The sequence below is a fragment of the Equus przewalskii genome, chromosome 3 (assembly GCF_037783145.1).
Source record: "Equus przewalskii isolate Varuska chromosome 3, EquPr2, whole genome shotgun sequence".
In the NCBI taxonomy this organism is placed as follows: domain Eukaryota; kingdom Metazoa; phylum Chordata; class Mammalia; order Perissodactyla; family Equidae; genus Equus; species Equus przewalskii.
In genome coordinates, this window is record NC_091833.1 from 23567889 (window position 1) to 23591443 (window position 23555).

Consider the following 23555-nt stretch of genomic DNA (forward strand, 5'->3'; position numbering starts at 1 on the left):
TTATCTTACATCACACACAAAAATCAACTCGAAATGGATAAAACACTTAAACATGAGACCTGAAACTATAAAACTTCTAAAAGAAGACATAGAGGAAAAGCTTTGTGACACTGGTCCTGGCAATAATTTCATGGATATGGCACCAAGAGCACAGGTAACGGAAACAAACAAGTAGGGTTATATCAAACTAAGAAGATTTTGCACAGAAAAAGAAACAATCAACAGAGTGAAAAGGCAGTCTATAGAATGGGAGAAATTATTTTCAAATCATATATTTGATAAGGGGTTAATCTCCAAAATATATAAGGAACTCCTACAAATCAACAGTAAAAAAAACCCTAATAACTTGAGGAAAAAAATGGGCTCAAGACCTGAATAGACATTTATCCAAAAAAGATATACAAATGGCCAACAGGTATATGAAAAAATGCTCAACATTACTAATCATCATGGAAATGAAAATCAAAACCACAATGAGATGTCATCTCACACCTGTCAGGATGGCTATTATCAAAAAAACAAAAGACAACGAATGTTGGTGAAGATATGGGGAAAGTGTTACCCTTGCACACATTGGTGGAAAAGCAAAATGGTGCAGTCACTATGGAAAACAGTATGGAGGTTTCTCAAAAAATTAAGAGTAGAACTACCATATAATGCAGCAATCCTACTTCTGGATATTTTTCCAAAAGAATTGAAATCAGGATCTCAAAGAGATAGCACTCCTATGTTCATTGCAGTAATATTCACAATAGCCAAGATGTGAAAACAACCTAAATGTCCATTGACAGATGAAAGGATAAAGAATATGTGGTATATACATACAATGGAATATTGTTCAGCCTTACAAAAGAAGGATATTCTGCAATATGCAACAACATGGATGAATCCTGAGGACATTATGCTAAATGAAATAAGCCAGTCACAGAAAGACAAATACTGCATGACTCCACTTATATGAGGTATCTAAAACAGTCAAATCCATAGATCCAAAAAGTGGAATGGTAGTTGTCAGGTGCTGAGGGAGAAGAGAAAGTAAGGAGTTACTAACCAATGGGCATAAAGTTTCAGTCAAGCAAGATGAACAAACTCTAATCTGCTGTACTACACTGTACCTATAGTCAACAATAACACATTGTACATTTAAAAACTCGTCAAGAGGGCAGATCTCATGTTAACTGTTCTTTCCAAAATAAAAAGAACTATAAGAAAATACTATGAACAATTGCACATCAACCAATTAGATAACCTAGATGAGATAGACAAATTTCTAGACATGCACAAATTACCTAACTGAATCAAGAAGAAATAGAAAACTTGAACAGATGTATAAGTCAAGAAACTGAATCAGTAACGAAAACCCTCCCAACAAAGAGAAGCTCAGGCCAGATGGCTTCACGGGTGAATTCTACCAAACATTTAGAAATGAATTAACACCAATCTTTCTCAAACTCTTCCAAAAATAGAAAAGGAGAGAACACTTCCTAACCCATTTTGAGGCCAGCATTACCCTGATACCAAAGCCAGACAAAGACACAAGAAAGAAAACTACAAACCAACATCACTGAACGTAGATGCAAAAATCCTCAACAAAATGCTAGAAAATGGAATCTTAGAGCATATTAAAGGATTATACACCACGATCAAATGGGGTTTATCCTAGGGATGCAGGAGTGGTTCAACATGTGAAATCAATGTAATATACTACGTTCTTAGAACACAGGAAAAAACCCCACATGATTATCTCCATTAATGCAGGAAAAAACATTTGATGAAATTCAACACCCTTTCATGATGAAAACACTCGGCAAACCAGGAATAGAAGAGAATTTTCTCAACATGATAAAGAAGATTTATAAAAAACTCACAGCTAACATCATACCTAACGGTGAAAGACCAAAAGCTTTCCTCCTAAGATCAAGAACAAGACAAGGATGCTGTCCAACATTCTACTGGAAGTTCTGGCCAGAGCAGTTAGTCAAGAAAAAAAATTAAGGAATCCAAATTGGATAAGGAGAAGCAAAACTATCTCTGTTCACAGATGACATAATCTTGTATACAGAAAACTCAAAGAATCTATAAAAAAATTTCGCTGGAGCTAATGAATTCAGCAAAGTTGCAGGATACAAGACTCACATACAAAAATCAGTTGTGTTTCTATGCATCAGTAATAAAAAATTCAAAAAGGAAGTTAAGAAAACAATTCCATTTACAATGCCATCTGAAAGGATAAAATATTTAGGAATAAATGTAACCAAGTGGGTGAAAAGGCCGGTACACTGAAAACTGCAAAACATTGCTGAAGGAAATCAAAGAGCTGCGGGAATAAACACCTGGACCTCAACCTCTTCCATCCTGCCAGTCTCTTGCCAGTGCCTGCATTTGCAGAACAACTGGCAGCCAAAAAACAGAAGAACACACTGATGCAGTTCACACAGATCAGCCCCTCAGGGTACCGAGAGGGATGGGGAAAGACAGTGAATCTGGAGAGCAAATGGAAGATATCTAGCACATCTCATAATTCCAATGTGTGACGTCTTTGTGGGTGGATTTCTGATGCATTTTGTTTCTATCAGCTTTACTCATGGTGCCTTCTTTCCTTGTGTGTTTTCTTTTGTTTGTATTGTGAGCTTATAGTCCTTGGAATTTTATCTGTGGGAATTTTTTGAGGCCTGGATTGAAGTCGTGTTTCTCCCCAGAAGTTTTTAAGTGCTTCTTCTGAGAGCGCTGTGGCTCCACTCGTCATGGCTAGTTTACACTAAATTTTTGGTTTAAGGTGTTTCAGACCATCCAGTTTGCATGAATTCAAGCTTCAGACCTCCATGAGGGCTATGTTTGTGGATCTCTATTCTCAAAAGAGCCTTTCTCCACTCCATGCAGGCAATTTTACTTGTGGTGCCTTGGGAAGGTGGGCTTATTTCTGGTTCACTCTTACATTGAGAATATAGCCCTTTGGGGTCTGTAGGAGACACATCTGGTAAGTCTTGTCATATCCCTTCTGTCCACCTCTGGTCTTATCTTCAGTTGTGTTGGGAGGTTCTGCGTGAACCCTGTCTTAGCTTTGATTTCAGCCACAGTTCTGGTGGATAGTTCCCGGCAAGCTCACACTCAACTGGTACTGACTGCAACCCCCTGGAAGTGCACACAGCCATCTTTCTGCTTTTGCTCCAGGATCTTCGTCAAAGCCAATGAATCTGTCTGGCTTCCATGCCAGGACAACCCACATCTGAGAAGGGAGTCGACACTCTTGAAGACAACTCTCAACCAAGAGGAGAGGAAGCTGGTGGATAAGTCTTCCAGTCTCTTGTCCTTTAAGTGGACAATTTCAGCCAGTATTCTGTTTCTCAAGACGCCCCTGCAGAATCCATAGGAGAACTTTACATATTCATCCTTATATGGCTCCCCACTTTCCCTTCCTAACCCTTCGCAATGTCTCACTCCTTATTTATGCAATTGCCTCCCAAATAAACTGCCTGCATCCATTTTCTCATTCCAGGTTTTGCTTTTTAGGGAACCTAAATGAAGACAGGATCTCACCTTTATGCTTTTGTCAAAAAAAATTTGTTCTTCTTTTTCTTGTCATTTCTTCTTTTTCCCTGCTACAAGCTTATAAGGTGTCTGGATGGAGGAAAGATGAGAGTTCTGGTATTTTCCAAATTTCACATTCATCCTGTAGCATTCATCCTGTAGCATCTTTAATAGATGAAATTTATTCATTGTGCTGTATCATCTAACCGTAAAGAATGCTCCCGTCAAATTTTTGCAGGTATCATAACTTTATAGAAATTTAGATCTGGAGAGTTCATATACATAGTTCTATAGATGAGACAAAGTAGCAAATCAAGAGAACAGACAAGGTGAAATAGTGCTGGAATTTTACAGTCATAGACATCTGATTCCAAAAGTCACTATGACGGCAGTCATAAGGGGGCAGGACCTCATGCTGTCACCAGAGGGCAGCAGAGGCCAGGGAATAGGTGGATAAGTGAGGACCAAACAGTGAAACTTGCCAGAGTTGTGATAGGGGCAAGAATAACATTTATTGGGGCCTGTTACAAGTTGGGCATTGTGCTGGGCACAATAAGAAATCATACAAAGCTCAAAGGCAGAGACTGGGAGGCCAGAGCCAATGGAGGAGTGGAATGGAGCTGAGTTAAGAGGGCAGTTCTCCAGGTCAGCCAGGAAATGCCCAAAGACAGCATGTCTAGAAGGACAAGCACAATGGCAGAAATAAATATCATCGCTATGAGTCTGCTAAGGGCAGCTGGGGTGTTGCTAGAGAGTCAGGTGAGGTAAATTGCTAGGATCACTGAGAGTCAACCTGCATATTTACTTTACACTCATCAGAAGTTAATTGGCCCTTCGCCTGAGCAAACAAATTTTGATGATTTTTGTGTCTTCTTCCACTACAGAAATAAACATAATCATGTGCCATAAGTTCCAGGCTTTCCCATTGTGCTAGATGTGTTGGCATTTTGACAATGTTCCGTGCTTGCTTTAGCATCTAATCTTTGACTCTTACACTTAATCATAAAATTCTCTGATTCAGCCAGATGGCCTCTGAGTAAGGACTGTGCCATGAGTGTCAACTGGTTTGAGGTTAAGGGCCTCGTGGCACTTCCTATATTCTTCTCTTCTGTACAATGGGACTCACTCTCTCTCTTCCAAAGCCCTTGTGGAAATTCCTAACCCTCTGGAAAGTTACAGGGGACACAGCAAGGAGCTCTGGGGGAAATTGTCCAGTGTTCACTGAGTGGACCTTTCCGTCAGTAGGTTGACTTGGTTTTGTGGAGTTTTTTCCTACTATTTTTCCCCTAAATATTCTCATTACCATGCTACAAACTCAGATTTTGGTGTTTCCTACTAGTTGTGTTTCAATCTTTTTAAAGAAGTTGTTTTTTTTTTTTAATTAATTTTTTGCTCCAACTTGCTCATCTTAGACTTTTCTCTGGTGAACTTATTTGCAAGTAGTTGATCTCTTCCTTTGCTCCTCCTTTTTGTTTCTTCCTTCCCCTGGGGTGTGATGCTCCGTGGTCTGATTTCCACTACTGTCTAGGAAACGGAGGATGTGATTCCTGCTGCTTGGATGGGCCCGATTCCAGTGATTCCAGGAGACTGAGGGATGGGTGTCTCAGACAGGTCGCATTTATCTTCAGGCTGGGAGCTGCAGGAATAAAGCCACCGCACGGCTGCTAGAGCAGGGAGAGGCAGCAGCGGTGCGGGCTCCCTCCATGATGCCAGAGTCTCACCAACATTAGCTCGCTTCTGCTTCCGCGCCTGCGTTTGCTCCCGCTTCCGCTTCCGCTTCTGCATCCTCGGGCAGGCGAATCCAGAGCTCCCGTCTGCCGGACCTACTGAATTAGACTTTTGAGTGTGAGGACCTGGATCTGTATTTTGACAGGTTTCTCTGGTAATTTTGAGGTAGTGACTGAGAAGACATCCTGAGAGACTTTCACCTAGGCTAAGCCGGCCTGAAATTGTTAGTTTCCACTCCGGGCATTTGTTGCTGGAGTCTTCCCCTTTTGTTTTAGGAAAGTCAACTGGAATCTCAGTTGAGATGGGATAAATTCCAGAAGAAATGCCTTCCCAGTGGTGTACAAAGGCGGTTGGTGGGAGTGACACCCTCCCCCCCCCCCCGACCCCACTAGGTGCAAGCAGTGAGGGGAGATGCTGCCTGCAAAGAATTTTAAAACAGTAATAAAACCGAGTAAGAGGATGAGAGTTGGTCAGCTTTTTATCATCACCACGCCGCAGCCAGGCTACACAACCTGGCCAGTGATAAACACCCCTCTCTGCCGGACCGACCACCTCCCATCCCCCACCCTGCAGCCCCTCCCCAGCCATGATGACGTCTGGTGAGTCACCATCAACAAGTAGCAACTAATCTTTGTTGGTTTCTTTTTCAATGTTTTTATTTTTCAAAATATACAATTTATTTACACCTTTATTTCAAAACTGTAGTTTTTATATTTATTCCAAAATCTTTAAATAACTCCACAGTAAACAGTACAAATCACAGGATCGGTCAAACTGCTTCTCTTTAGCCTTTGCACACAGCGAGTTTTTAAAAAGTTTCAAGTAGTAGTGGTTTGTGGGTAAGAAGGGAACAAAAACAGGACAAAATTTTTTACATAAGCTCGACACGTAGAATTAGAAAGGACAATCTGAGCAGCTACTTGGTCTGGGGCCAGACTAAGGGCATTTATATAGTTTATAAATAAGACCCTCTTATGAGCAGTGAGGGTTTTGGTTACGAGGAAGAAAGGGCTGGAACCTCATCTGCCAGGGGGAGCAGGGAAGCAAAGAACGAGGAGATAAGGCACCGCATGAAGGCTCCTTCTTGGCCTAAGGAGGCTGGAAGGGTCTTCAGTGAGGGAGCAGGGGCCCACCTATGCCAGGTGGAGGTCAAGAATGGCCAGGGATGGAGAGGGGCTCCCACTCATGAAGAGGCCTCCAAAGCCTTGGGGAAAAGCTTTGTGGTTCTGGAGGCAGGGGAGAGATGGCTAGAGCAGCTGGTGTTTCCTAAAGAAAGAGGCCTGGGCTCCTGCCAGCCTTGAGGTGATGCCAGCTACCCTGCACTCAACTGCACAGGCAGGTGAGGGCTGGGCGTGTGGGTGCTGGATGTGTTGTAGCCTGAGGCACTTGGTGGTACATCTGGCATTTGTGATTGGCAATGGTCAAAGGCTCTGCTGTGGGATTTAGGGGTGGCCTGTGGGAGGCATCATGCTGTCCCTTCTTGTGAGAGCCCTTCATCCACCTCACTGTTCTCCATTCATTAGGAGAATAGCCGGAGCTACCCAATCCTCCCCAGGAAGGTGGGGAAGATGAGGGCCACAGGCCTTGCAGACCCCACTCTTCGCTGTGGACATCAGCAGCTCCACTGTAGGGGGTGGCTCCTAGGCATCCCAAGGTGCTAAGACACTGGTGGGACACAGGCCTGGCTCCAGGGGTCAGTTTCCTTCATTCCCCTTGAGAAATTCCCCATTGGCCAGGTCCTAAAGCAGTCCTGTGGGCTAAGGCTCTGCGCAGGGATGCTGGTGGAGAGGCCGGGATGCTCCAGGAAAGAGCTAGTCCCTGAGGGCCATTTGGCCACCAAGTGGATGTGACCCTCCTGTGGTGGGTCAGGAGGGCAGTCTCAGGGTCAGTCTCAGCCTTCAGGGTCTCCCTAGCACCCTCCACCAAGCCCGAGGGCCGGACAAAGCCCATCTTGCCTGGCCAAGCAAACCTTCTTTGCAGGGTCTAGATGGGGGTGGGGGTGGGGCAGGGGCCACAGCGGGGCTGGGAGTTGTCACTGCATCTTCGAGTGGGGTTCTTCCGGCATAAGGGTGTGGAAAAAGTAATCCCAAAATTTAGAGCTGATGCCAAATCCTAGAGAGGGAGACAAATGGGGAGAAGATGAGGCACTGTTGAAGGAGTGGGGGAAATTTGCTCAGGAAGGGAGTCTGGGTGGGGGACCGGAGCATGTGGGGAAGCTTTCAACATCTGTCCCTGCTGGCCTTCCCAACCCTCAGGGCCATTTTGGTAGAAGTCAAGAGCAGGGTACCTGTGCTTCTAGTCTTCCAAGAATGCCATTGGAATAAACCCAAATTCCTGATCTGGCCTAGTTCCTGGGAGATCCTGGCCCCTGCCTGCCTCTTCCTCCCTCTCTCTTACACTTCAGACTCTTCCTCCACTGTGAAGCTGTCAAGTTCATTCCCACTTCAAGGCTTTGCACCTGTTGCTCCTGGGATGCTCTTTCCCCAGACATTGGCTGCTGGCTTCTTTCAATTTAGGTCTCAGCTCTAATGACATCTCTGCAGCACACTTGCCTGGACCACTTTATCTAGCACTCTGCCCTCCAACATGGCAGCCACTAGCCCAAGTGATTACTGAGCACTGGGAATGTGGCTAGAGCTATGGAGGGGCTAAATTCCTAATTTCATTTAATTAACTTAAATTTCAGTTAAAAAACATACTTGATTCAGTTCCTGGAAAAACTTTAAGCACACTTGGAGCAACTCACATATGTGAATCTCCTTTTTTTGGCTGTAAATTTTATAAGTTCTAAATACAGATCAAGTATTTCCCAATGAAAATCTGACTTGAATTGAGATGTGCTGTAAGTGGAAAATATACACCAGATGTTGAAGACTTAGTACAAGGAAAAGAATGTAAAATACCTCATTAAAGAGTTTTTATATTGATTACATGTTGAAATGATAATATTTTGGTTATATTTGGCTTAATAAACTATATTATTAAAATTAATTTCATCTATTTATTTTTACCTGTAAGTGGGGCTACTAGACAATTTAAAATTACATCTGTGATTCGTATTATTTTATTAGACAGTGCTGGGCCCCTCTCCCCACTGAAATGGTTCCTCTAACATCATCTTGCTTTATTTTCTTTGTAGCACATATCACTGACTGAAATGGTATTTGCTATTTATGGATTTCCTTGTTTGTCGTCTCTGCACAGCCCCCGACACCAGTGAGTAGCATGGGAGGCTCAGGCTTGCCTTGCTGTCTATGTATCCCCAGTACCCAGAACTCTGCCTGGCCCTCACTAGGGGCTCAATAGTAGCTTCAAATAAATAAACGAACAAACAAGGGAGGCTGGGAGGAGCCGGTCCTCACCTGACTTCTGATGTGCAAAGTGATGCTTCACATGGTGGGCCTTCATCTTGTACAGGTAGGAGCCCTTGTGCGGCGAGCCGAAGTGCAAGTAGTAATGGGTCATGTCGTAGAGGACATAGCCCAGGAGGCCCCCAGCAAACACAGTGCCCCCCACCGCCTCAGGCAGGAGGAGCCGCAACACCATGTAGAAGAAGGCAATCATCAGAGAAGCTGGTACAGGGGGGAAGACCAGGCGGGACTCATCGAACGGTGCCTGCAGATGGAGAGGCTCACGTGTCAGAACACAGCCCAGGGCCCCTGGTCCCACCTGTAGTCACAGCATGCCAAGCCAGAAACGCTCCCCACAGAGGACGGGGCGGAGCAACCCAGACATTGCAGTGAGGGGGCAGCAACCTGTCCTGGGTAGGCTTGGCACTTTCAGTGGCTTTGGGGAGGGCAAGCCACCATACTTGAAAGCCCTAGAAAGACTATCCTGCTCTCAGTTTCCAAGCCAGGATGGAATCTGGGAAAACTGTCCAAGAACATGGGGATGGATGTGTTGTGGGCAGGATGCTCACGGTTCTGAGTTCTGCTTTATGTACAAGAGGCCACTTTGGCTCTGGAACTTGTTAGATGATAGAGGGGAGCCCCCCTGCCAAATACCACGTGGGGTACCTAGACTGAGGCCTGATGTTGTCCGGGAGGGCAACACATCAGTAAGCTGAGGTTAATGCAGACGCAAATGGTGGGACGATACTGGAAGTGTTAACAGATACATTCTCCCCAGACCCACGTGCTAATGGGAGTCATTCTTCCTTCCAAGGGGGTGTTGTCACAGCGAACTAGAAAACAAAAGAGCCAAGCCTTTGGCCCTGGAGCTTCAAAAGCCAAGGGCCTGCCATAGAGGTAAGATTTTAGAGACTGCTTGGTGAGTATTCTGAGAAGAGAGAGACCCTTTAAAGTCTGGAAGAGAAGAGAGAGAGAAAGCAGGTGATAGTCACAGAGCGATACGCTGGTGTGGGCTTCCCTCCTCTCAGACCCGGAGCACCTGGACCCATGGTGTGCCGGGAAACTGGCTCTTGGAAAAAGAAGACAGGAAGGGAGCGGGGAGGGATGCCCTGGGTCAGGCTAAGAACAGCCTGTGCAGGGACAGCGAAGCAGCCAGGGGATACAGCTTCCTCTGGGCAGACCTGGCTTCCAGTCCCAGCTGCTGGAACTGTCGTGCTGTCCTTAAAGAGCCCGGGGGGGTGGGTAGTTGAGAGCACAGACTCCGGAGACCACAGAACAGGGCACAACATCCTGGCTGTGCCAGCTGTGACCTTGGGCGAGTTCCTTAATTTTTCCGAGCCTGTTTGCGGCTCCACAGAATGGGGAGAGCTGCAGCACCATCTGCAGAGGAAGCTCCGTAAGGACCGGGTTCCTGACTGTTTTGTTCAGTGGTGTCTGGAACCGGACCTGGCACATAGGGCGCACTCAGTGAACATTTGTTGAATGAATGGAGGAGTTGTGAGGATTAAAGATGGCACGTGGAATGTACCTGCAGAGTGCCTGGTATTAACATGATGGCATACAGACACACAAGCTCACTCTGTCCATGCCCGGTTCAGACTAGGACCCAGTCCCCGCTCTGAGCAATATCAAATACCCTTGATTTCCCCTCAGTCCCAACCTGACTCCCACAAAGATGGGCAGCAAGGCCCTGGGTGGGAGCCCACCCTGCTCACCTTGTGGTGCTGGCCGTGCAAGACGAAGTGCAGCGTGATGAGGTAATAACTGTTGCTGGGGGGCTTCATGTGGAACAGGAAGCGGTGGAGGACGTACTCCACTAGGCTCCAGAGGAACAGGCCCAGCACGAAGAGGCCCGGGAACACGGACTCGGGCATGGCTACTGAGTACTCTGCAGGAGGGCAGGGGAGAGGCAGGGTCAGGGGGGATGGCCTGGGGTGCAACAATGCCTGCTGGCTCCAGACATCTCACCGCGCCGGTCACCGTGGGAGCTGCTGGACAGAGGGTCTCAGACAAAGGGGCCACTGGCCAGAGGTCTGAGCTCTTCCTGAGAGGGACTGTAAGAGGAGTACTGTGGCCGGTGTTGGACCTCTGCTTGGTGCTATGGTCTAAATGTGTCTCCCCAAATTCATACATTGAAACCTAACCCCCAAGGCGATGGGAGTGATTAGGTCATGAGGTGACTAGATCAGCGCCCTTTTTATAAAAGGGGCCCGAGAGAGCTCCTTTCCCCTTTCTGCTACATGAGGACACAACAGGGAGTCTGACCGGGAAGAGAGCCCTCACCCAACCATGCTAGTGCCCTGATCTTGGACTTCTGGTCTCCAGAACCGTGAGAAATAAATTCCTGCTGTTTATAAGCACCCAGTCTGTAGTGTTTTTTTATAGCAGCCTGAACGGACTAGGACACGGGTGAAGGGTGACCTTGCCTCAGTGGCGTGGGGGAGTGGGAGACGTGATCCCAACGATACCAGTAAAGCTGGGAGATTATGGATGGGGGCAGGGGAGACAGGAACCCCCAAGTAGAGAAATCTCAATGGGCAAGACTTGAGATCATAGACTATGAGGATGATGTGGAAAAATGGAAGATGATTAGTCTGGAGACCAGAAGACCGGAGAGATTAATGAGACCACGTGTGAGGTTCCCAACACCCAACTCTCGGGTGACAGCCTGCAGTCCTTGACGTTCTTGTTTCTTTTCTCCACTTCATTCATCTTTGACTTCACGGGACTTCAGCCCTTGTCACTGTTTACTCCATGTCTGTCCTCACCCTCTTAGCTTGACTTCTCTTTTCCATAAGCCATTGCTTTGGCCACGCTTTCTCGTTCTTTTTAAAAATAACAGCTTTATTGAAATATAACTCACATATCATACAATTCACTCATTTCAAGTGTACAATTCAATGCTTTTTAGTACACTCAGAGTTGAGCACGTCACCACGTCACCACAATTTTAGAGTATTTTACTTCCCTGTACCCATGAACAGTCACTCCCCATTTTCTCTGACCCCCAACATTTCTCAGACCCAGGGAACCACTAATCTACTTTCCCTCTATTGCATTTGTTTATTCTGGATATTTCAGATCAATGGAATGATACGATATGTGGTCTTTTATGACTGGCTTCTTTTAATTACATTATTTTCAAGGTTTATCCATGTTGTAGCACGTATCCAAACTTCATTCCTTTTTAGGGCTGGACAATATTCCACCATATCGACATACCCCATTATATTTATCCATTCATCAGCTGATGGACATCGGGGTTGTTTCTATTTGTGGCTATTGTGAATAATGCTGCTATGAACATTCATGTGCCAGTTTTTGTGTGGACCTATGTTTTCAGTTGCCTTTGGTATATGCCTAGGTGTGGGATTGTTGGGTCATATTTTAACTATGTTTAACCTTTTGAGGAACCACCAAACTGTTTTCCAAAGCCAGCCATTCTCTTTTGAACTTTATTCCATCTCCCTTGCCTGCCCCATGAACTCCTAACCCTGGATCAGGACAAGATGTACAAGCTGCTGAGCATTTGTGTAGCCATGGAGAGTTGTGTAGCCATGAGTCTGGTACCTTCAACCTCAGCTAGACCTCAAACACTGCCTGGTGATCCTTTTATGTCCCCAGGTCCAGCTGCCTCCTCACTGCCCTCAAACATCCCCCCCTTCTTCTAGCTAGCCTCCTATTTCACAGAGAAAAGAGGCCTTGGGAGGAAGAGAGGGAGAGGGAGAATGGCTTCCTTCACAGCCTCCCTTCCACCTTCAACCATATCCAATCCTGCCCCCACCCTGGAACTTCCTTCTTGCTCTTCAGGGAAGAGGCGTGCACCCAGGTACCTGGGCACTGGATGGTGGTGGTAATGTTAACAATAATCATTGCAGATGTGTATTGATCAGTACCTACATGCCAGGCACCATTCAACTGCTTTACATGGATTCTTTCATACTTCATCTCACTCCAACCTTACGAGGGAAGCACTAGCATTGCCCATATGAGTGAGGATGCAGAGGTACAGACAGCTTCTATTACTTGTCCAGCTCAGCCCACTAGGTGGTGCACAGCCCTCAGCCTGCCTCCCGCAGAGCCCCTCCATCCCAACCAACCCCTCTGGGCATCTTCAACTTCTTCTCCACCGGCTCTTCTGCTCATCTTTAAGACGTTCCTATCATAGACTCCGTCCCTTCATAGCCAAGCCTCCTGAAAAGGTAGGCTAGACTCAAGTCTCTACCACTTTCCGTTTGCTTCTCAAGCCCCTAAAGTCTATCTTCTGCAAAGAACTATGAAAGCCATTCATGATGCGTTTCTTGCCAAATCTAAGCAATTTTTTCAATTCATCTCTAACTTGGCTGTGGTATATGACCTTGGTAACTACTCTCTTCTTGAATCTGCAACTGGATAGGTTCCTAACCTGAGGTTTATGAACACCCAGAGGGTCCTCAGTTGGATTTCAGGGTGTCTGTGAACATGCTGAAATGATATCCCAAACGATACATCTGTGTGCATTTTCCTGAGGAGTGAGTCCACAATTTTTCAGATTCTCAAAGGACCTGAGACCAACAAGGTTAGAATACACACCTCCACTTCCTGCCTTCTGGGACACTTGACTTTTCTCCTCTTCTCTACATGCCCTTTGTCAGGCTCCACTGTAGAAACTCTGCCTCTGTTCCCAGGGTCAAAGCCTTGACCCTCCACTCTCACATGCTCTCTGCTCTGTCCAGGATGTCAGCCACACTCACCTGCTGATGACCCCCAGATCTATACCTCCAACCCAACCCTGGACAGCCACTTGCTACTGAGCATCTCCACACAGCTGCCCATGGGCCCCTCAAAGTCAACAGCTTCCAAACGAGGCCAGTCATCTTCCTCTTTCTTCCTGCCCACCCAATTACCCCAGGCTGCTCCTCTTGGGTTCCTTCCCCAGTGAGGGGTGTCGACATCCATACATTACCAAGGCTTAAGTTATCCCTCTCTCCTGCATCCAGTCACCAAGCTCTATCAGCTCCTCTCTTTACTATCTCTTGGCAAAGCAAAAGAAGCCAGACACAAAAGACCACATATTGTATGATTCCATTTGTATGGAATGTCCAGAATAGGCAAATGTATAGAGATAGAAAGTAGACTGGTGGTTGTCGGGGACCACGGGAGGAGGAAATGAAGAGTGACTGCTCAATGGGTATGGTGTTTCCTTTTGGAGTGATGAAAATGTTTTGCAACTAGACAGAGGTGGTGGTTGCACAGCATTGTGAAAGTACTAAATGCCACTGAATGTACTCAATGCCATTGTTCACTTTAAAATGGTTAATTTTATGTTATATATCTCACCTCAATTAAAAAAAATCTGTCTGTCTGTCTGTCTATCTATCTATGTCTTGGGTCAGTTCACTGCTCTTAATCCCCCACTGCCGTATCATCTTTTGCCCAATGACTGCTTCAGCCTCCCACCCCAACTCCTTGCCTCTACACTCTCTTAAAACCTTTCTATGATGCCTCTTTACCCTTAGACAAAGTCCAGACCCCTAGCATGACACTTATGGTCCCTTGAGACCCGGCCCTGCCAGCCACATCCCTGCCTTGTCTCCCCATCACCCTGTACGGGGTCAAAACAAACCACTGTGGCTTCTTAGAGCACCACGTTCCTCACCCTTCCCCACCCCTCCCCTGCATCCTCCTAATCTTGCTCATGCTTCCTTCACTGGAATTCCCTCCCTGCCTTCCTCATCCTTGGAGATTCAGCCCATGCGTCACCTCCTATGAGAAGCCTCTGCAGACGCCCTTCAGCCCCACCCAGGCTGGGTTCAAGGCTCCCACCCTGCCCTCCACATCACCTTTGTCACACTGAACTGTGGCTGCCGTTTTACTCATTTCTCTCCACTAAGTTATGAACATTTTATGGGCATAATTCATTTTATATCTCCAGTGCTTAGCCCAGCAGGTGCTCAGGCACATGTTGGGAGATGAATGGGTGGACACCAGCTTCTCTGAAGGGCTGTACACGGATGAGGTTTGATACGTGCTGTTCCGCGCAGAACCAGGTCCAGAAGGAGGGAGCTTCTGGTTCTGTTTAAGGAAGCACTTCTGAAGGGGTGTGCCCAGCGTGCATGACCACAGGTGGCTGCTGAGGAAGGAAGAAAGCCCAGGAAGGCAGGGAGGTGACCTCCAGCTCTTTGGACCAGATTCCAGGCCCAGTGCCATTCTGACAAATCGTTCCAAATGAGTCTGTGTGCAACGGAAAGATTTTTCATGCCTCACCTGGAAACTAACATGTGATGCGGCTAAGATTCAATCCCTAAAATGTCCATCTCTCTCAAATCAGGTGTTAAACTGGTCTGACATCTCCCATCAGTGGGACCTGCTGTGTCCACACCCGGTACAAGATGCTTGCCTAACAGCATTGTCTGCGAGTGGCCGTTTGGCCTTGGCTGGGCTGCTCTGGTTGGCCAGAGGCTCTGCTTCCAGGGAAGCCTTGACACCTCTGGGGTCCTTCAGAACAATCTGGTGAAGTGCAGACAGCACAGGCTTTGGATTTGCAGACCTGGGTTCAAATTCTGGCTCTGCAGCAGCTACGTGTTCTCTCCACAGTAAAGTATCCTACCCATTGTGAAGGACTGTTAGGGCGGAGGGAGTATAATCCTTGATCATAAGATAAGTATATATATCATCTTCTAAGAATATACTATTATGTATTAATACCTATCATAGTAATATAATACTCCTCATATATAACAAGTAGCTACTAAAATTTTTAAATATAACGAGTCAAATATATCTAAGTTCCAATCCACAGTCCTCCTGTGCCCACCTTCTCTTGTTTCTCCTTGTCGAGCTCTGGAGGGTGCCTGGTTGGGGGAGAAGGAGCTTCTCAGCCCCCTGCCTCCCCACTGCCCAGAGTGCAGGAGCCCGCCATTGCTCCTTAGCTCTCTTGTCGGCAGGGAAAGCACTGGACACACAGCAGCATTCCCTGGCCGCAGACTTTGGCTTGACCTTTGCTGGCGCTCCCACTACACAATCCCCTTGGAGGTCTGCATCCTCACCCAGGATGCAGCTCGGCAATAGTTGCAGCTTGGGAGTCACTCTAACCAGCTCCCAGGAACTTCTCTGGGGCCATCCTGAACATGCAGAAACTCTCTGCTTTTCAAGGCATTTTCACACATGCATCTAGGAATGCCAGCCTTGGACTGATCTCTCTGTTCAGCTTCCACTGCTTCTTGGCACCCTGACTCTCCTGCATTTATTCCAGTGAGCCTTTTGTCCAGCAGCTGCACTGGGACCCTGCTGAGGCCCCTCATCTTGCTTTGTGGCTCTTGTTTTCTCTGCCTGTGGCCAGTGCCTTGCCTGATGAGCTGGGGGCGAGGGAGGCCTGTGCATATTTCTCATGCCACCATCGCTGGCATCATGTCACAGGCCCACTAACCCTCTACACTCAACCTTTATTAGACAGCACGTCAGCTCTCTGAAGAGGCCTGTGGTTCTGACCAAGCCTCAAATCACTCTCCCTGCCATGCAGAAGAGTCTCCTCCTATAGGTCAAGTCTCCGCCCGCCCCCTCACCCCAGCATCACCCCTGTCGGCCCATCAGGCCGGAGCTGGTACCGAGTGGCATCTCTGGAGGAATCTGCAGAGGGACCTGGGCCAAAGCTCCGGCATCCCCTGCCCCCTCCAGCCGCCAGCCCTGGCGGCCCTGCCTCTGTTGGTGATTGTTAGGGGAGCACCAGGCAGACAGTAGGCAATTCAGTGAGCAGGCCTTCTGAGCAACAAGCCCTGTGCTGTGCCTGAGCTATTCAGCGTGGGCAGAAAAGGGTAACCTTGGCTCGTGGGGTACACACACATTAACCCTTGGTGACTGGGAGTAGCTCTGGGCTCTGGGGGACTTCCTGCAGTTTGCTTATCCCTGCCCCGTCCTGGATCAGGTGGGATAACCAGGGCTCCCATTGCCGTCACTGTGGCCCTTCTCATTTAAACCATTCAGCCTTCGATTGGCCACTCCCGGGAGAGGTGGGCAGGAGAGAGCCTCAGAGCGTGGAGAGGAGGAGCCTGCGTCTGGCAGAGGGAGGAGGGTTCAGAAGGCTCCAGTCAGGAACATGGTGTGTGACCAGGAGATGGAAGCCCACCTGAGCTCTCCCAGCACCCCTCTGCTGTCTGTCCCCTCAGCCTCTATCTGAGCCACCTGCCATGGGCCAGCACCTCCTTGAGGCAGGCTCAGCCAGGACGGACAGACCACCGGGCAGATGGTACGAACCTGGAGGCCCAAGGTAGGCGCTGAGCTTGGGAGGCAGGCTGGCAGAAGAGGCCACACCAAGCCCACGGCTGCCCTGAGAGACTCAGTCCTATAGGCTCTTTGGAAGTCACACATGTCAGCCCCTCTCTCTGTCCCCTGCCCCCTGAAGCTGAGGGGCACCTGGCCTCCTGGCCACGTGACCCTGAGGGGCACCTGGCCTCCTGGCCACGTGACCCTGAGTTGCTCACTTGACTTCTCTGAAGCTCCGTTTCCTCGTCTCTCAAAGGGCCTGATGACAGCACCTTTCTCGTGGGGCTGTTGGGGGGCTTCAGTGAGATGGTCCCCAGACAAGGCATGTGGTAAGGGCTCAGTAGAGGTTAGTGGGGTGGCTACTCTGAGTCAGGGCTTCTGCCGCATGGACCTTTGCCTAGGAGACACTGTAGGACACTCCTGGATCTTTCTTTCTCAAGTTCTAATCTGTGCTATGTTCACGGGCCATTCTGGGTCCAGCTCTCAGCTGTGCCACCTGCTGAAAGGATTTCATTTAGTTTCTTGACAAACAATCCCAGAGCTTACATTTCCTAGTATTAGACTCAGTAAGAAATCCCCTTCTCTATTGCTACGCCACCTGATAAAATGATTTCCTTCAGTTTCTGCTAACGTGTTGCTGGCTTTTTAAACCATTTTGTGGGGGAAGGATCTGACATTTCTCTTTGGAAGACTATTTCTACAGATAAGACTCCTTTGAAAATGTTTGTGATGTGGTTTGCAGTTCTGTGTTCTCAGAAACTCAGGACCAGGGTGAGCGCTGAGTTCTCCCGCCTCCAGGAGCCACGGGAGCAATTCAGGAAGGAACCGACATTACCTGTGGTGAAGGACGTGAAGAGTCGGACGTTGCCCTGGGCGAGGGTTCGGTAGTAGGACCAACTGAGGTACAGGATCAGGGGCATCCAGACGATGGGGACGCTGTACCTGCAGGAGGGCCATCAGGGTGAGAGAGATACAGGGCTTGACAGGGTCCGGCTTCCCTAGAGACACACCTCTCAGAGGGAGGATGACATGACACCAAAGCATGTGCAGAAACCATGTGGAGACCTGGGGATAAAGGGACACTGCTGTGGGGGTGGGGAGGGGAGGAGGAGAAAGAAGAGAGTCACTGTGAGTCCATTTGCCCCAGTCTCTGAGATGAGTTATTGGCAGAAAAGAAAGGTGTTCCTGTGGCTACTGACTCTGTGCAGCTGGATAGATGCTGACCTCTTGTGGCAGAGGTACTAATTGCAGGCAAAATTGTTCCCATGGGCGTTGGGGGCTACAAACCCCTCCTAGGCATCTGGAATACAACAGGAGTGACACTCAAAGTGGTTTCTGGCTACATGTTAGGTTGTCACTTACTCGGTAGACAAAACCATGCATAGGAATGGATTATGCCTATGGCCTGTTCCACTATCCCCAAGAGCTTACAGTACAGCTCTGGCCTCTTGGGAGGGACCCAATTGCCCTTCCTCTTCATATCTGGCTGGCACCATCAGGATGAGGGACAGCCCACCATAGGCTCAGGACAGGGCTCACCAGACAGTCTTGGTGAGGGACTCGATGAAGTCTGAATGGAAGAGGCGGATGGGCCTGGTCACCGGCTGGTGGACCCACTCATCGTACTTCTCACCCAAGTGGCCTACCTGCCACAGTATGGGCTTCCGCCAGTCCACCAGGTCCTGCAAGAGACAAAGTGAAGTGGACACTTGATATTCACACCTGTGCACAATCATTCTTCCATCTCCTAGTTACAGTATCCCCATCCCCACCCCCCACCTCAGCTCACATGGTCTGTATGGAGCTACCTACCCTCCTGCTTCAACGATCCAGAACTGATCAAGCTACTCATCTCAGCCTCCTGGCAACAGAAATGGGAACTAGGACAGGCTCATGCACCTAAGCTGATGCAATGAGCTGTCAGACACTCTCTCTTCCTACTGGAGTTGCTAAATTGGCAGGGCATGACCCTGGAGTTGCCAGCAGAACCCTCTGAGGACTCAGTCAACAGAGAGGATGGCCAAGCCAGGAACTAGAGACACCAAACCCTGGTGATAACATCTGAGCACCCAGATTCAGCAGTGCCTGAGGCTTAAAGTCTTCACTAGGACTCTTTAGGTACAGGAGCCAAAACACTCTGTACTAGGAATGAAGTAGGCCCTTTGCCTTCCACCATGGGCTTTCTTCTTAGTGTTGGCCTGGGCAATTCATTCAATCATCCACTCAAAAATTCATCCATTCAACACTTTTGCTTGAGATATATATATAATATATTTATATGCTAGGTGCGGGGAAGAATAAACAGGAATATAAGAGACAGTCTTTGCTTCATACAGCTTAGTGCTTAATCAGAGTTCAGACTCTGCAGTCAGGCTGGGTACAAATCCTGGCTCCGTCACTTACTGTGTGACCTTGGGCAAATTACTTGAATTTTCTGAGCCTCAGTTTCCCCAGCTATGAAATAGAAGTAATAATAATGGTACCTGCATAAAGTGCTCAGCAAGATGAGACATGTCAAGCAAGATAGTTTAATGGTGATGCAGGCAGGCTGAGGTCAGGAGGTAGAACGATCGGTACAAATGCCCGGGTCCAGGGTAGGAGACGAAGGCTTTGAAAAGAAGCTGACATTTGGGCTGGAGCTCATAAAACATGGAGGACTTGGAAGGGGGAGAGGGGAAAGGAGGTGGGGAGGGAGCGTGGGCATAGATGTGGAATTGAGAATGACTGTGGACTATTTGGTACCTTGACACTTGATCTGCACTTGATCTGCAGGGCAGCAGGAAGAAATCTGCTGAGGGCTTTAGATGACAGAACACCCAGTACCCAGCCCAGGAGCTGGCATTTCACCCTCTAGGCCTGCTCTCTCCAAGGTGGGGTGTATGTGTGCCCCAGGGGTACTCACAGGCTGATCCCCAGAGGTGGGGAGAAAATATTCGAGACTATTTTTGATGTATTTGTTGCATCTATAAACCATATCTGAATGTTTCCTAATGTACATAATACAAGAGCACATTAGCACATACAAATAATTTATAGATAATTAAAATGGACATAATGGAGAATGTGTTCAAAACCTTTTACTTAAAGGGATGCAAAGGTCAAAAAAGTTTGGAGGCTGCAGGTCTAGGCAATGGGAAGCCCTTGAAGATTTCTGATGAGTCAGCGTAGTGAAGAAGATTAATCTGGACCAAAATCAGTAAACCAAAACCAGTTAAGAACAACGACGTTACAGTCAGGGGACCATCTTCAAAGCCTGGCCCTGCCATTTATCAGCCATGAGATCCTAGGCAACTGTCTTCATTTCTTAGAGCCCCTTGGCTTTCCCATCTGTAAAGCCAGGTGTGCCAGGACCCACCACCCATGATATGCAGTGATGTGTCCAGTGTCTGGTGCATGGTGAGTGTCAATAAATCTCCAATACAAGGAGTTAGGCAGCCACTGTAGGTGAGAAAGGAGGTGGTGTCAGGAAAGGACAGGAGAGGAGAAAAAGATATATGTGGAAAGAGTCAACAGTAACTCAGAAACCTGCCTTCCTATAGCCCTGGCTAGAATCTCATCCTTGCACAGGCCTCCATACCAAAGCTGGCTCGGCCTCAGCAGGTCTTTCAGCTCTGCTGGAGATGAAGCTAGCCCCACCACCACAGCCTTGGAGCAGAGGTCTGGGGGTCACAGGGCAAGAGGGGAAGGTCACTGAGCATTCTCTCTATGTGTGCAACCCGGGGAAAGGCCCAAAGATGGTTGTGGTTCCAGCCATGTGAACTTGGCAGGTCCCAGGTGCTGGCTGCCTTCCTGTTTCTCAGGCTGGAAGATGATCCCGGTCAGCCTGGAGCTATCCCATCCAATACCAGTTAAACCAGGTAATCATCCAAACCTCACCTGGTCACTGTTCTCTTCCTGGCCCCAGTTGCCATGTCTCCTTGACTTCATCCCTTGGGTCTAGCAGCAAATGGATTCATTGGGTGCATGTTGACTCGTGCCTTACATTCCTCTGCCTTAGGTCTCTACACACACACACACACACACACACACGCACACGCACACACAGCATACCACCACCACCAGGAAAAAAAACTGGAGGAACAAGCTAGCGGCCTGTTTACATCTCATCTTTCAGCAGCCTGCAGAGCCCCACCTCAGAAGAAGCTAGGCCAGGGTCACAGAGAGATCTTGAGGCTTTGTCCCAATTACAACAACCTTGGGAGCTAACACTCATAGAGAATTTGTTATGTGCCACGCATGGTTCTAAAAACTTTACATGAATTCAATCATTTGATTCTTACCATACCCCTAACTAGGCAGGTACTATTATTATTGTCATCTCCTGCAGATGAGCAAATTGAAGCTAAGTAACTTGCCCAAGGTTGCCCAGTTATGTCTTTTTGACAAATTGGCCCTTTAGTCATTGGGAAATAGCCATTTTGGTCCCTGGTAATGCTCCTTGCCCTGACAGCCACTTTGACTGATGTTAATAGTGCCACACTGGGTTTCCTTATGCTTGGTGTTTGCATGGTCTATCTTTTCCCATCCTGTTGCTTTCTACTGTGTATGTCTTTACATTTCAAGTGCATCTCTTGCAGACAGCATATAGTTGGGTCTTGCTTTTCTATCTAGTCAGACAATCTTTGCCTTTTAATTGGAGTGTTTAGTCCATTTGCATTTAATGTTGGGGCAGGTCTACCATCTTGCTATATATTCATCCTTAACTTATCACCATCTATCTTGAATGAAACCCCTTGTTTTTATATGTTCCACTTTTGAACGTTGCACATCATGCTCTGTCACTGGTTTTCATTTGTACACTTAATTTGGACTTAGCTACCTTAGAGAATAAACATTTCCAACTATAGCATGGGGGTGTGGCCAGGTGGGCCTTTTTCTCAGCTAAGCAGTAGTTTGGGCAAATTTTTACCTGATGATCCATTTTGCCCTTATTTCATAAAGTGAGTAGAAAATAGCATAAGATTCATAATTAATTCAGTTAAGACCCAGGAAGAAATGTCTAGATGAGCAGCGAGCAGGGATTCCAGCCTGAATCTTATACCCTATTGCAAAGGGAACAGAACAAAAGGACAGAGGAGGTGTGGAGAGCTGGAACTAGATTGCTGAAGAGGTGTTTGTTTACAGCTATGGTGGGAACGTTGCCAGCCCCCCTCCAACACAGGGGTTTCTCGTTTGACGTCTTGTTGCCCATTTGATCTTTGGACATGACTTTGGTTCTTCCCTTGGTAAACCAGTGGGTACTGGTCACTGGACAAATGGTGGGCTTGCTGCCTAGAGTTGGTCCCAAGGGTCTTCTGACTTGCGCCCTGGCCTTGGAGGGCCTCGAACCCGGGCTCTGTGTCGAGCTCACAGTGCATTCTGTGAGGTAGCCCTCCTTGGTGCCCAGGGAGGGTCACTTCTCCCTGGGAGCTGGAGGACCACCCTGGAGGGATCCCAAGAAGGCTCGCCCTCCCCTCTGCAAACATTCCCCTCAGTACTCAAAGGCCGACACCTACACTTCCACCACTGGAGCCTCAGTTCCGCTATTCCAGGGGAAGTAAAGTGAGCCTCCCACGTAAGTACAGAAATCAGGCCTGCTAACTTCCTCTGCATTTTATAGACAGGCACCCTGAGGCCCAGAGGTGTTAAGTGCCTCTTGAGAGTAGATTGGTTGGTCCCGAAGTGGGAGTTTCCCTTCTGGCCTCCCCCTGGCTGAAGCACCCTCCACACAATCTCCCAGGAGCTGGGACATTCACCGTATGCTCCACCTTCGTTTAGATGGTACATAGAACGACAGGGTGTCTTTTCTCAATTTTCTTCCAGTCCTGATCACTGATGAGAATGTCTCAGCTGGGTGCTAATATATTCAATACTTCTCACTTGCTGGTCATTTCCAACATGGCAGCCAGCTTGGAACTGGTTTGAGAAGGGAGGATGGCAAGAGATGATGGCTGGGGATCCAATGAGGTGGGAAGGGACTCAGGATAAATTTCACTTCCTACTTTCCCTGGCCAAGGACCCCTTGGCCCCTTAACCCTCACACACAAATGGCTCTCTTCCTGCCAAACTGGTACCTGGTCCTGGCCCCTTCACACTCCTACTTCCTAAGGCTCAGGGGACACAGAAAAGGCATTGACAAGGGTCTGCTGGCCTCTGTAGGAGGTTAGGTGGGGAAAAGGACCAGGGAACAGACCAGTAATCACCCATCCAGTTCCCAGGCATCTAGGGGCTTCCATAGCTACCCTCACAATAGCAAATCTTCCTTTTACAGCTGTGGAACCTAACCCTCAGAGAGGGCAAGTGATTCATTCACGGCCACCCAGCTAAAGCTGGACTGCATGCTTGAGGGTGAGGATATGCCCAGAAACTGCTCTGGAGTGGGCTTGTTGGGGATGGTGGGGGCAGGGGGGTGTTGTCATTGGGTGAACTCAAAGACCTCATGTAACAGGCTGGGCCCCAGGAAGTACTTGCAAATTAGGGTGAGTTTGGCCAAAGCCTCTTGTGTGTCCCATTCCACCTCCCACCCCAGCTCTGCCCCTGCCCCAACAGGAGGGAGGAGGAGGGCCTCTCCCGGGCTATGCCAGGAATGCAGCTGCAGCTGGGCCAGCAGGGGGAAAGGGCAGCCTGCTGCTCGAGGGTGGGTGGAAGGGTGTGCTGCCACAGTGGGAAGGGGCCTCCTCTGCTTCCCCACCCACTCCTCAGGTCCTCCTCCTCCTGGGCAGCACAGGG

At 48.1% G+C, this 23555-nt stretch overlaps 1 protein-coding gene across 1 annotated transcript in view; it reads right to left on the bottom strand.

Annotated features, from left to right (window-relative positions):
* Positions 1–5894: 5894 nt before the first annotated feature.
* The window catches only part of FA2H (fatty acid 2-hydroxylase), a 53228-nt gene continuing 35567 nt past the window's right edge, over positions 5895–23555 (bottom strand). Inside the window, exons 3-7 of the mRNA XM_008534110.2 lie at positions 18387–18529; positions 17683–17789; positions 10322–10494; positions 8619–8871; positions 5895–7368 (exon numbers count right to left, since the gene is read on the bottom strand). Coding sequence (XP_008532332.2) covers positions 7289–7368; positions 8619–8871; positions 10322–10494; positions 17683–17789; positions 18387–18529 — 756 coding nt within the window. The 3' untranslated portion in view covers positions 5895–7288. The remainder of the gene's footprint in view (positions 7369–8618; positions 8872–10321; positions 10495–17682; positions 17790–18386; positions 18530–23555) is intronic.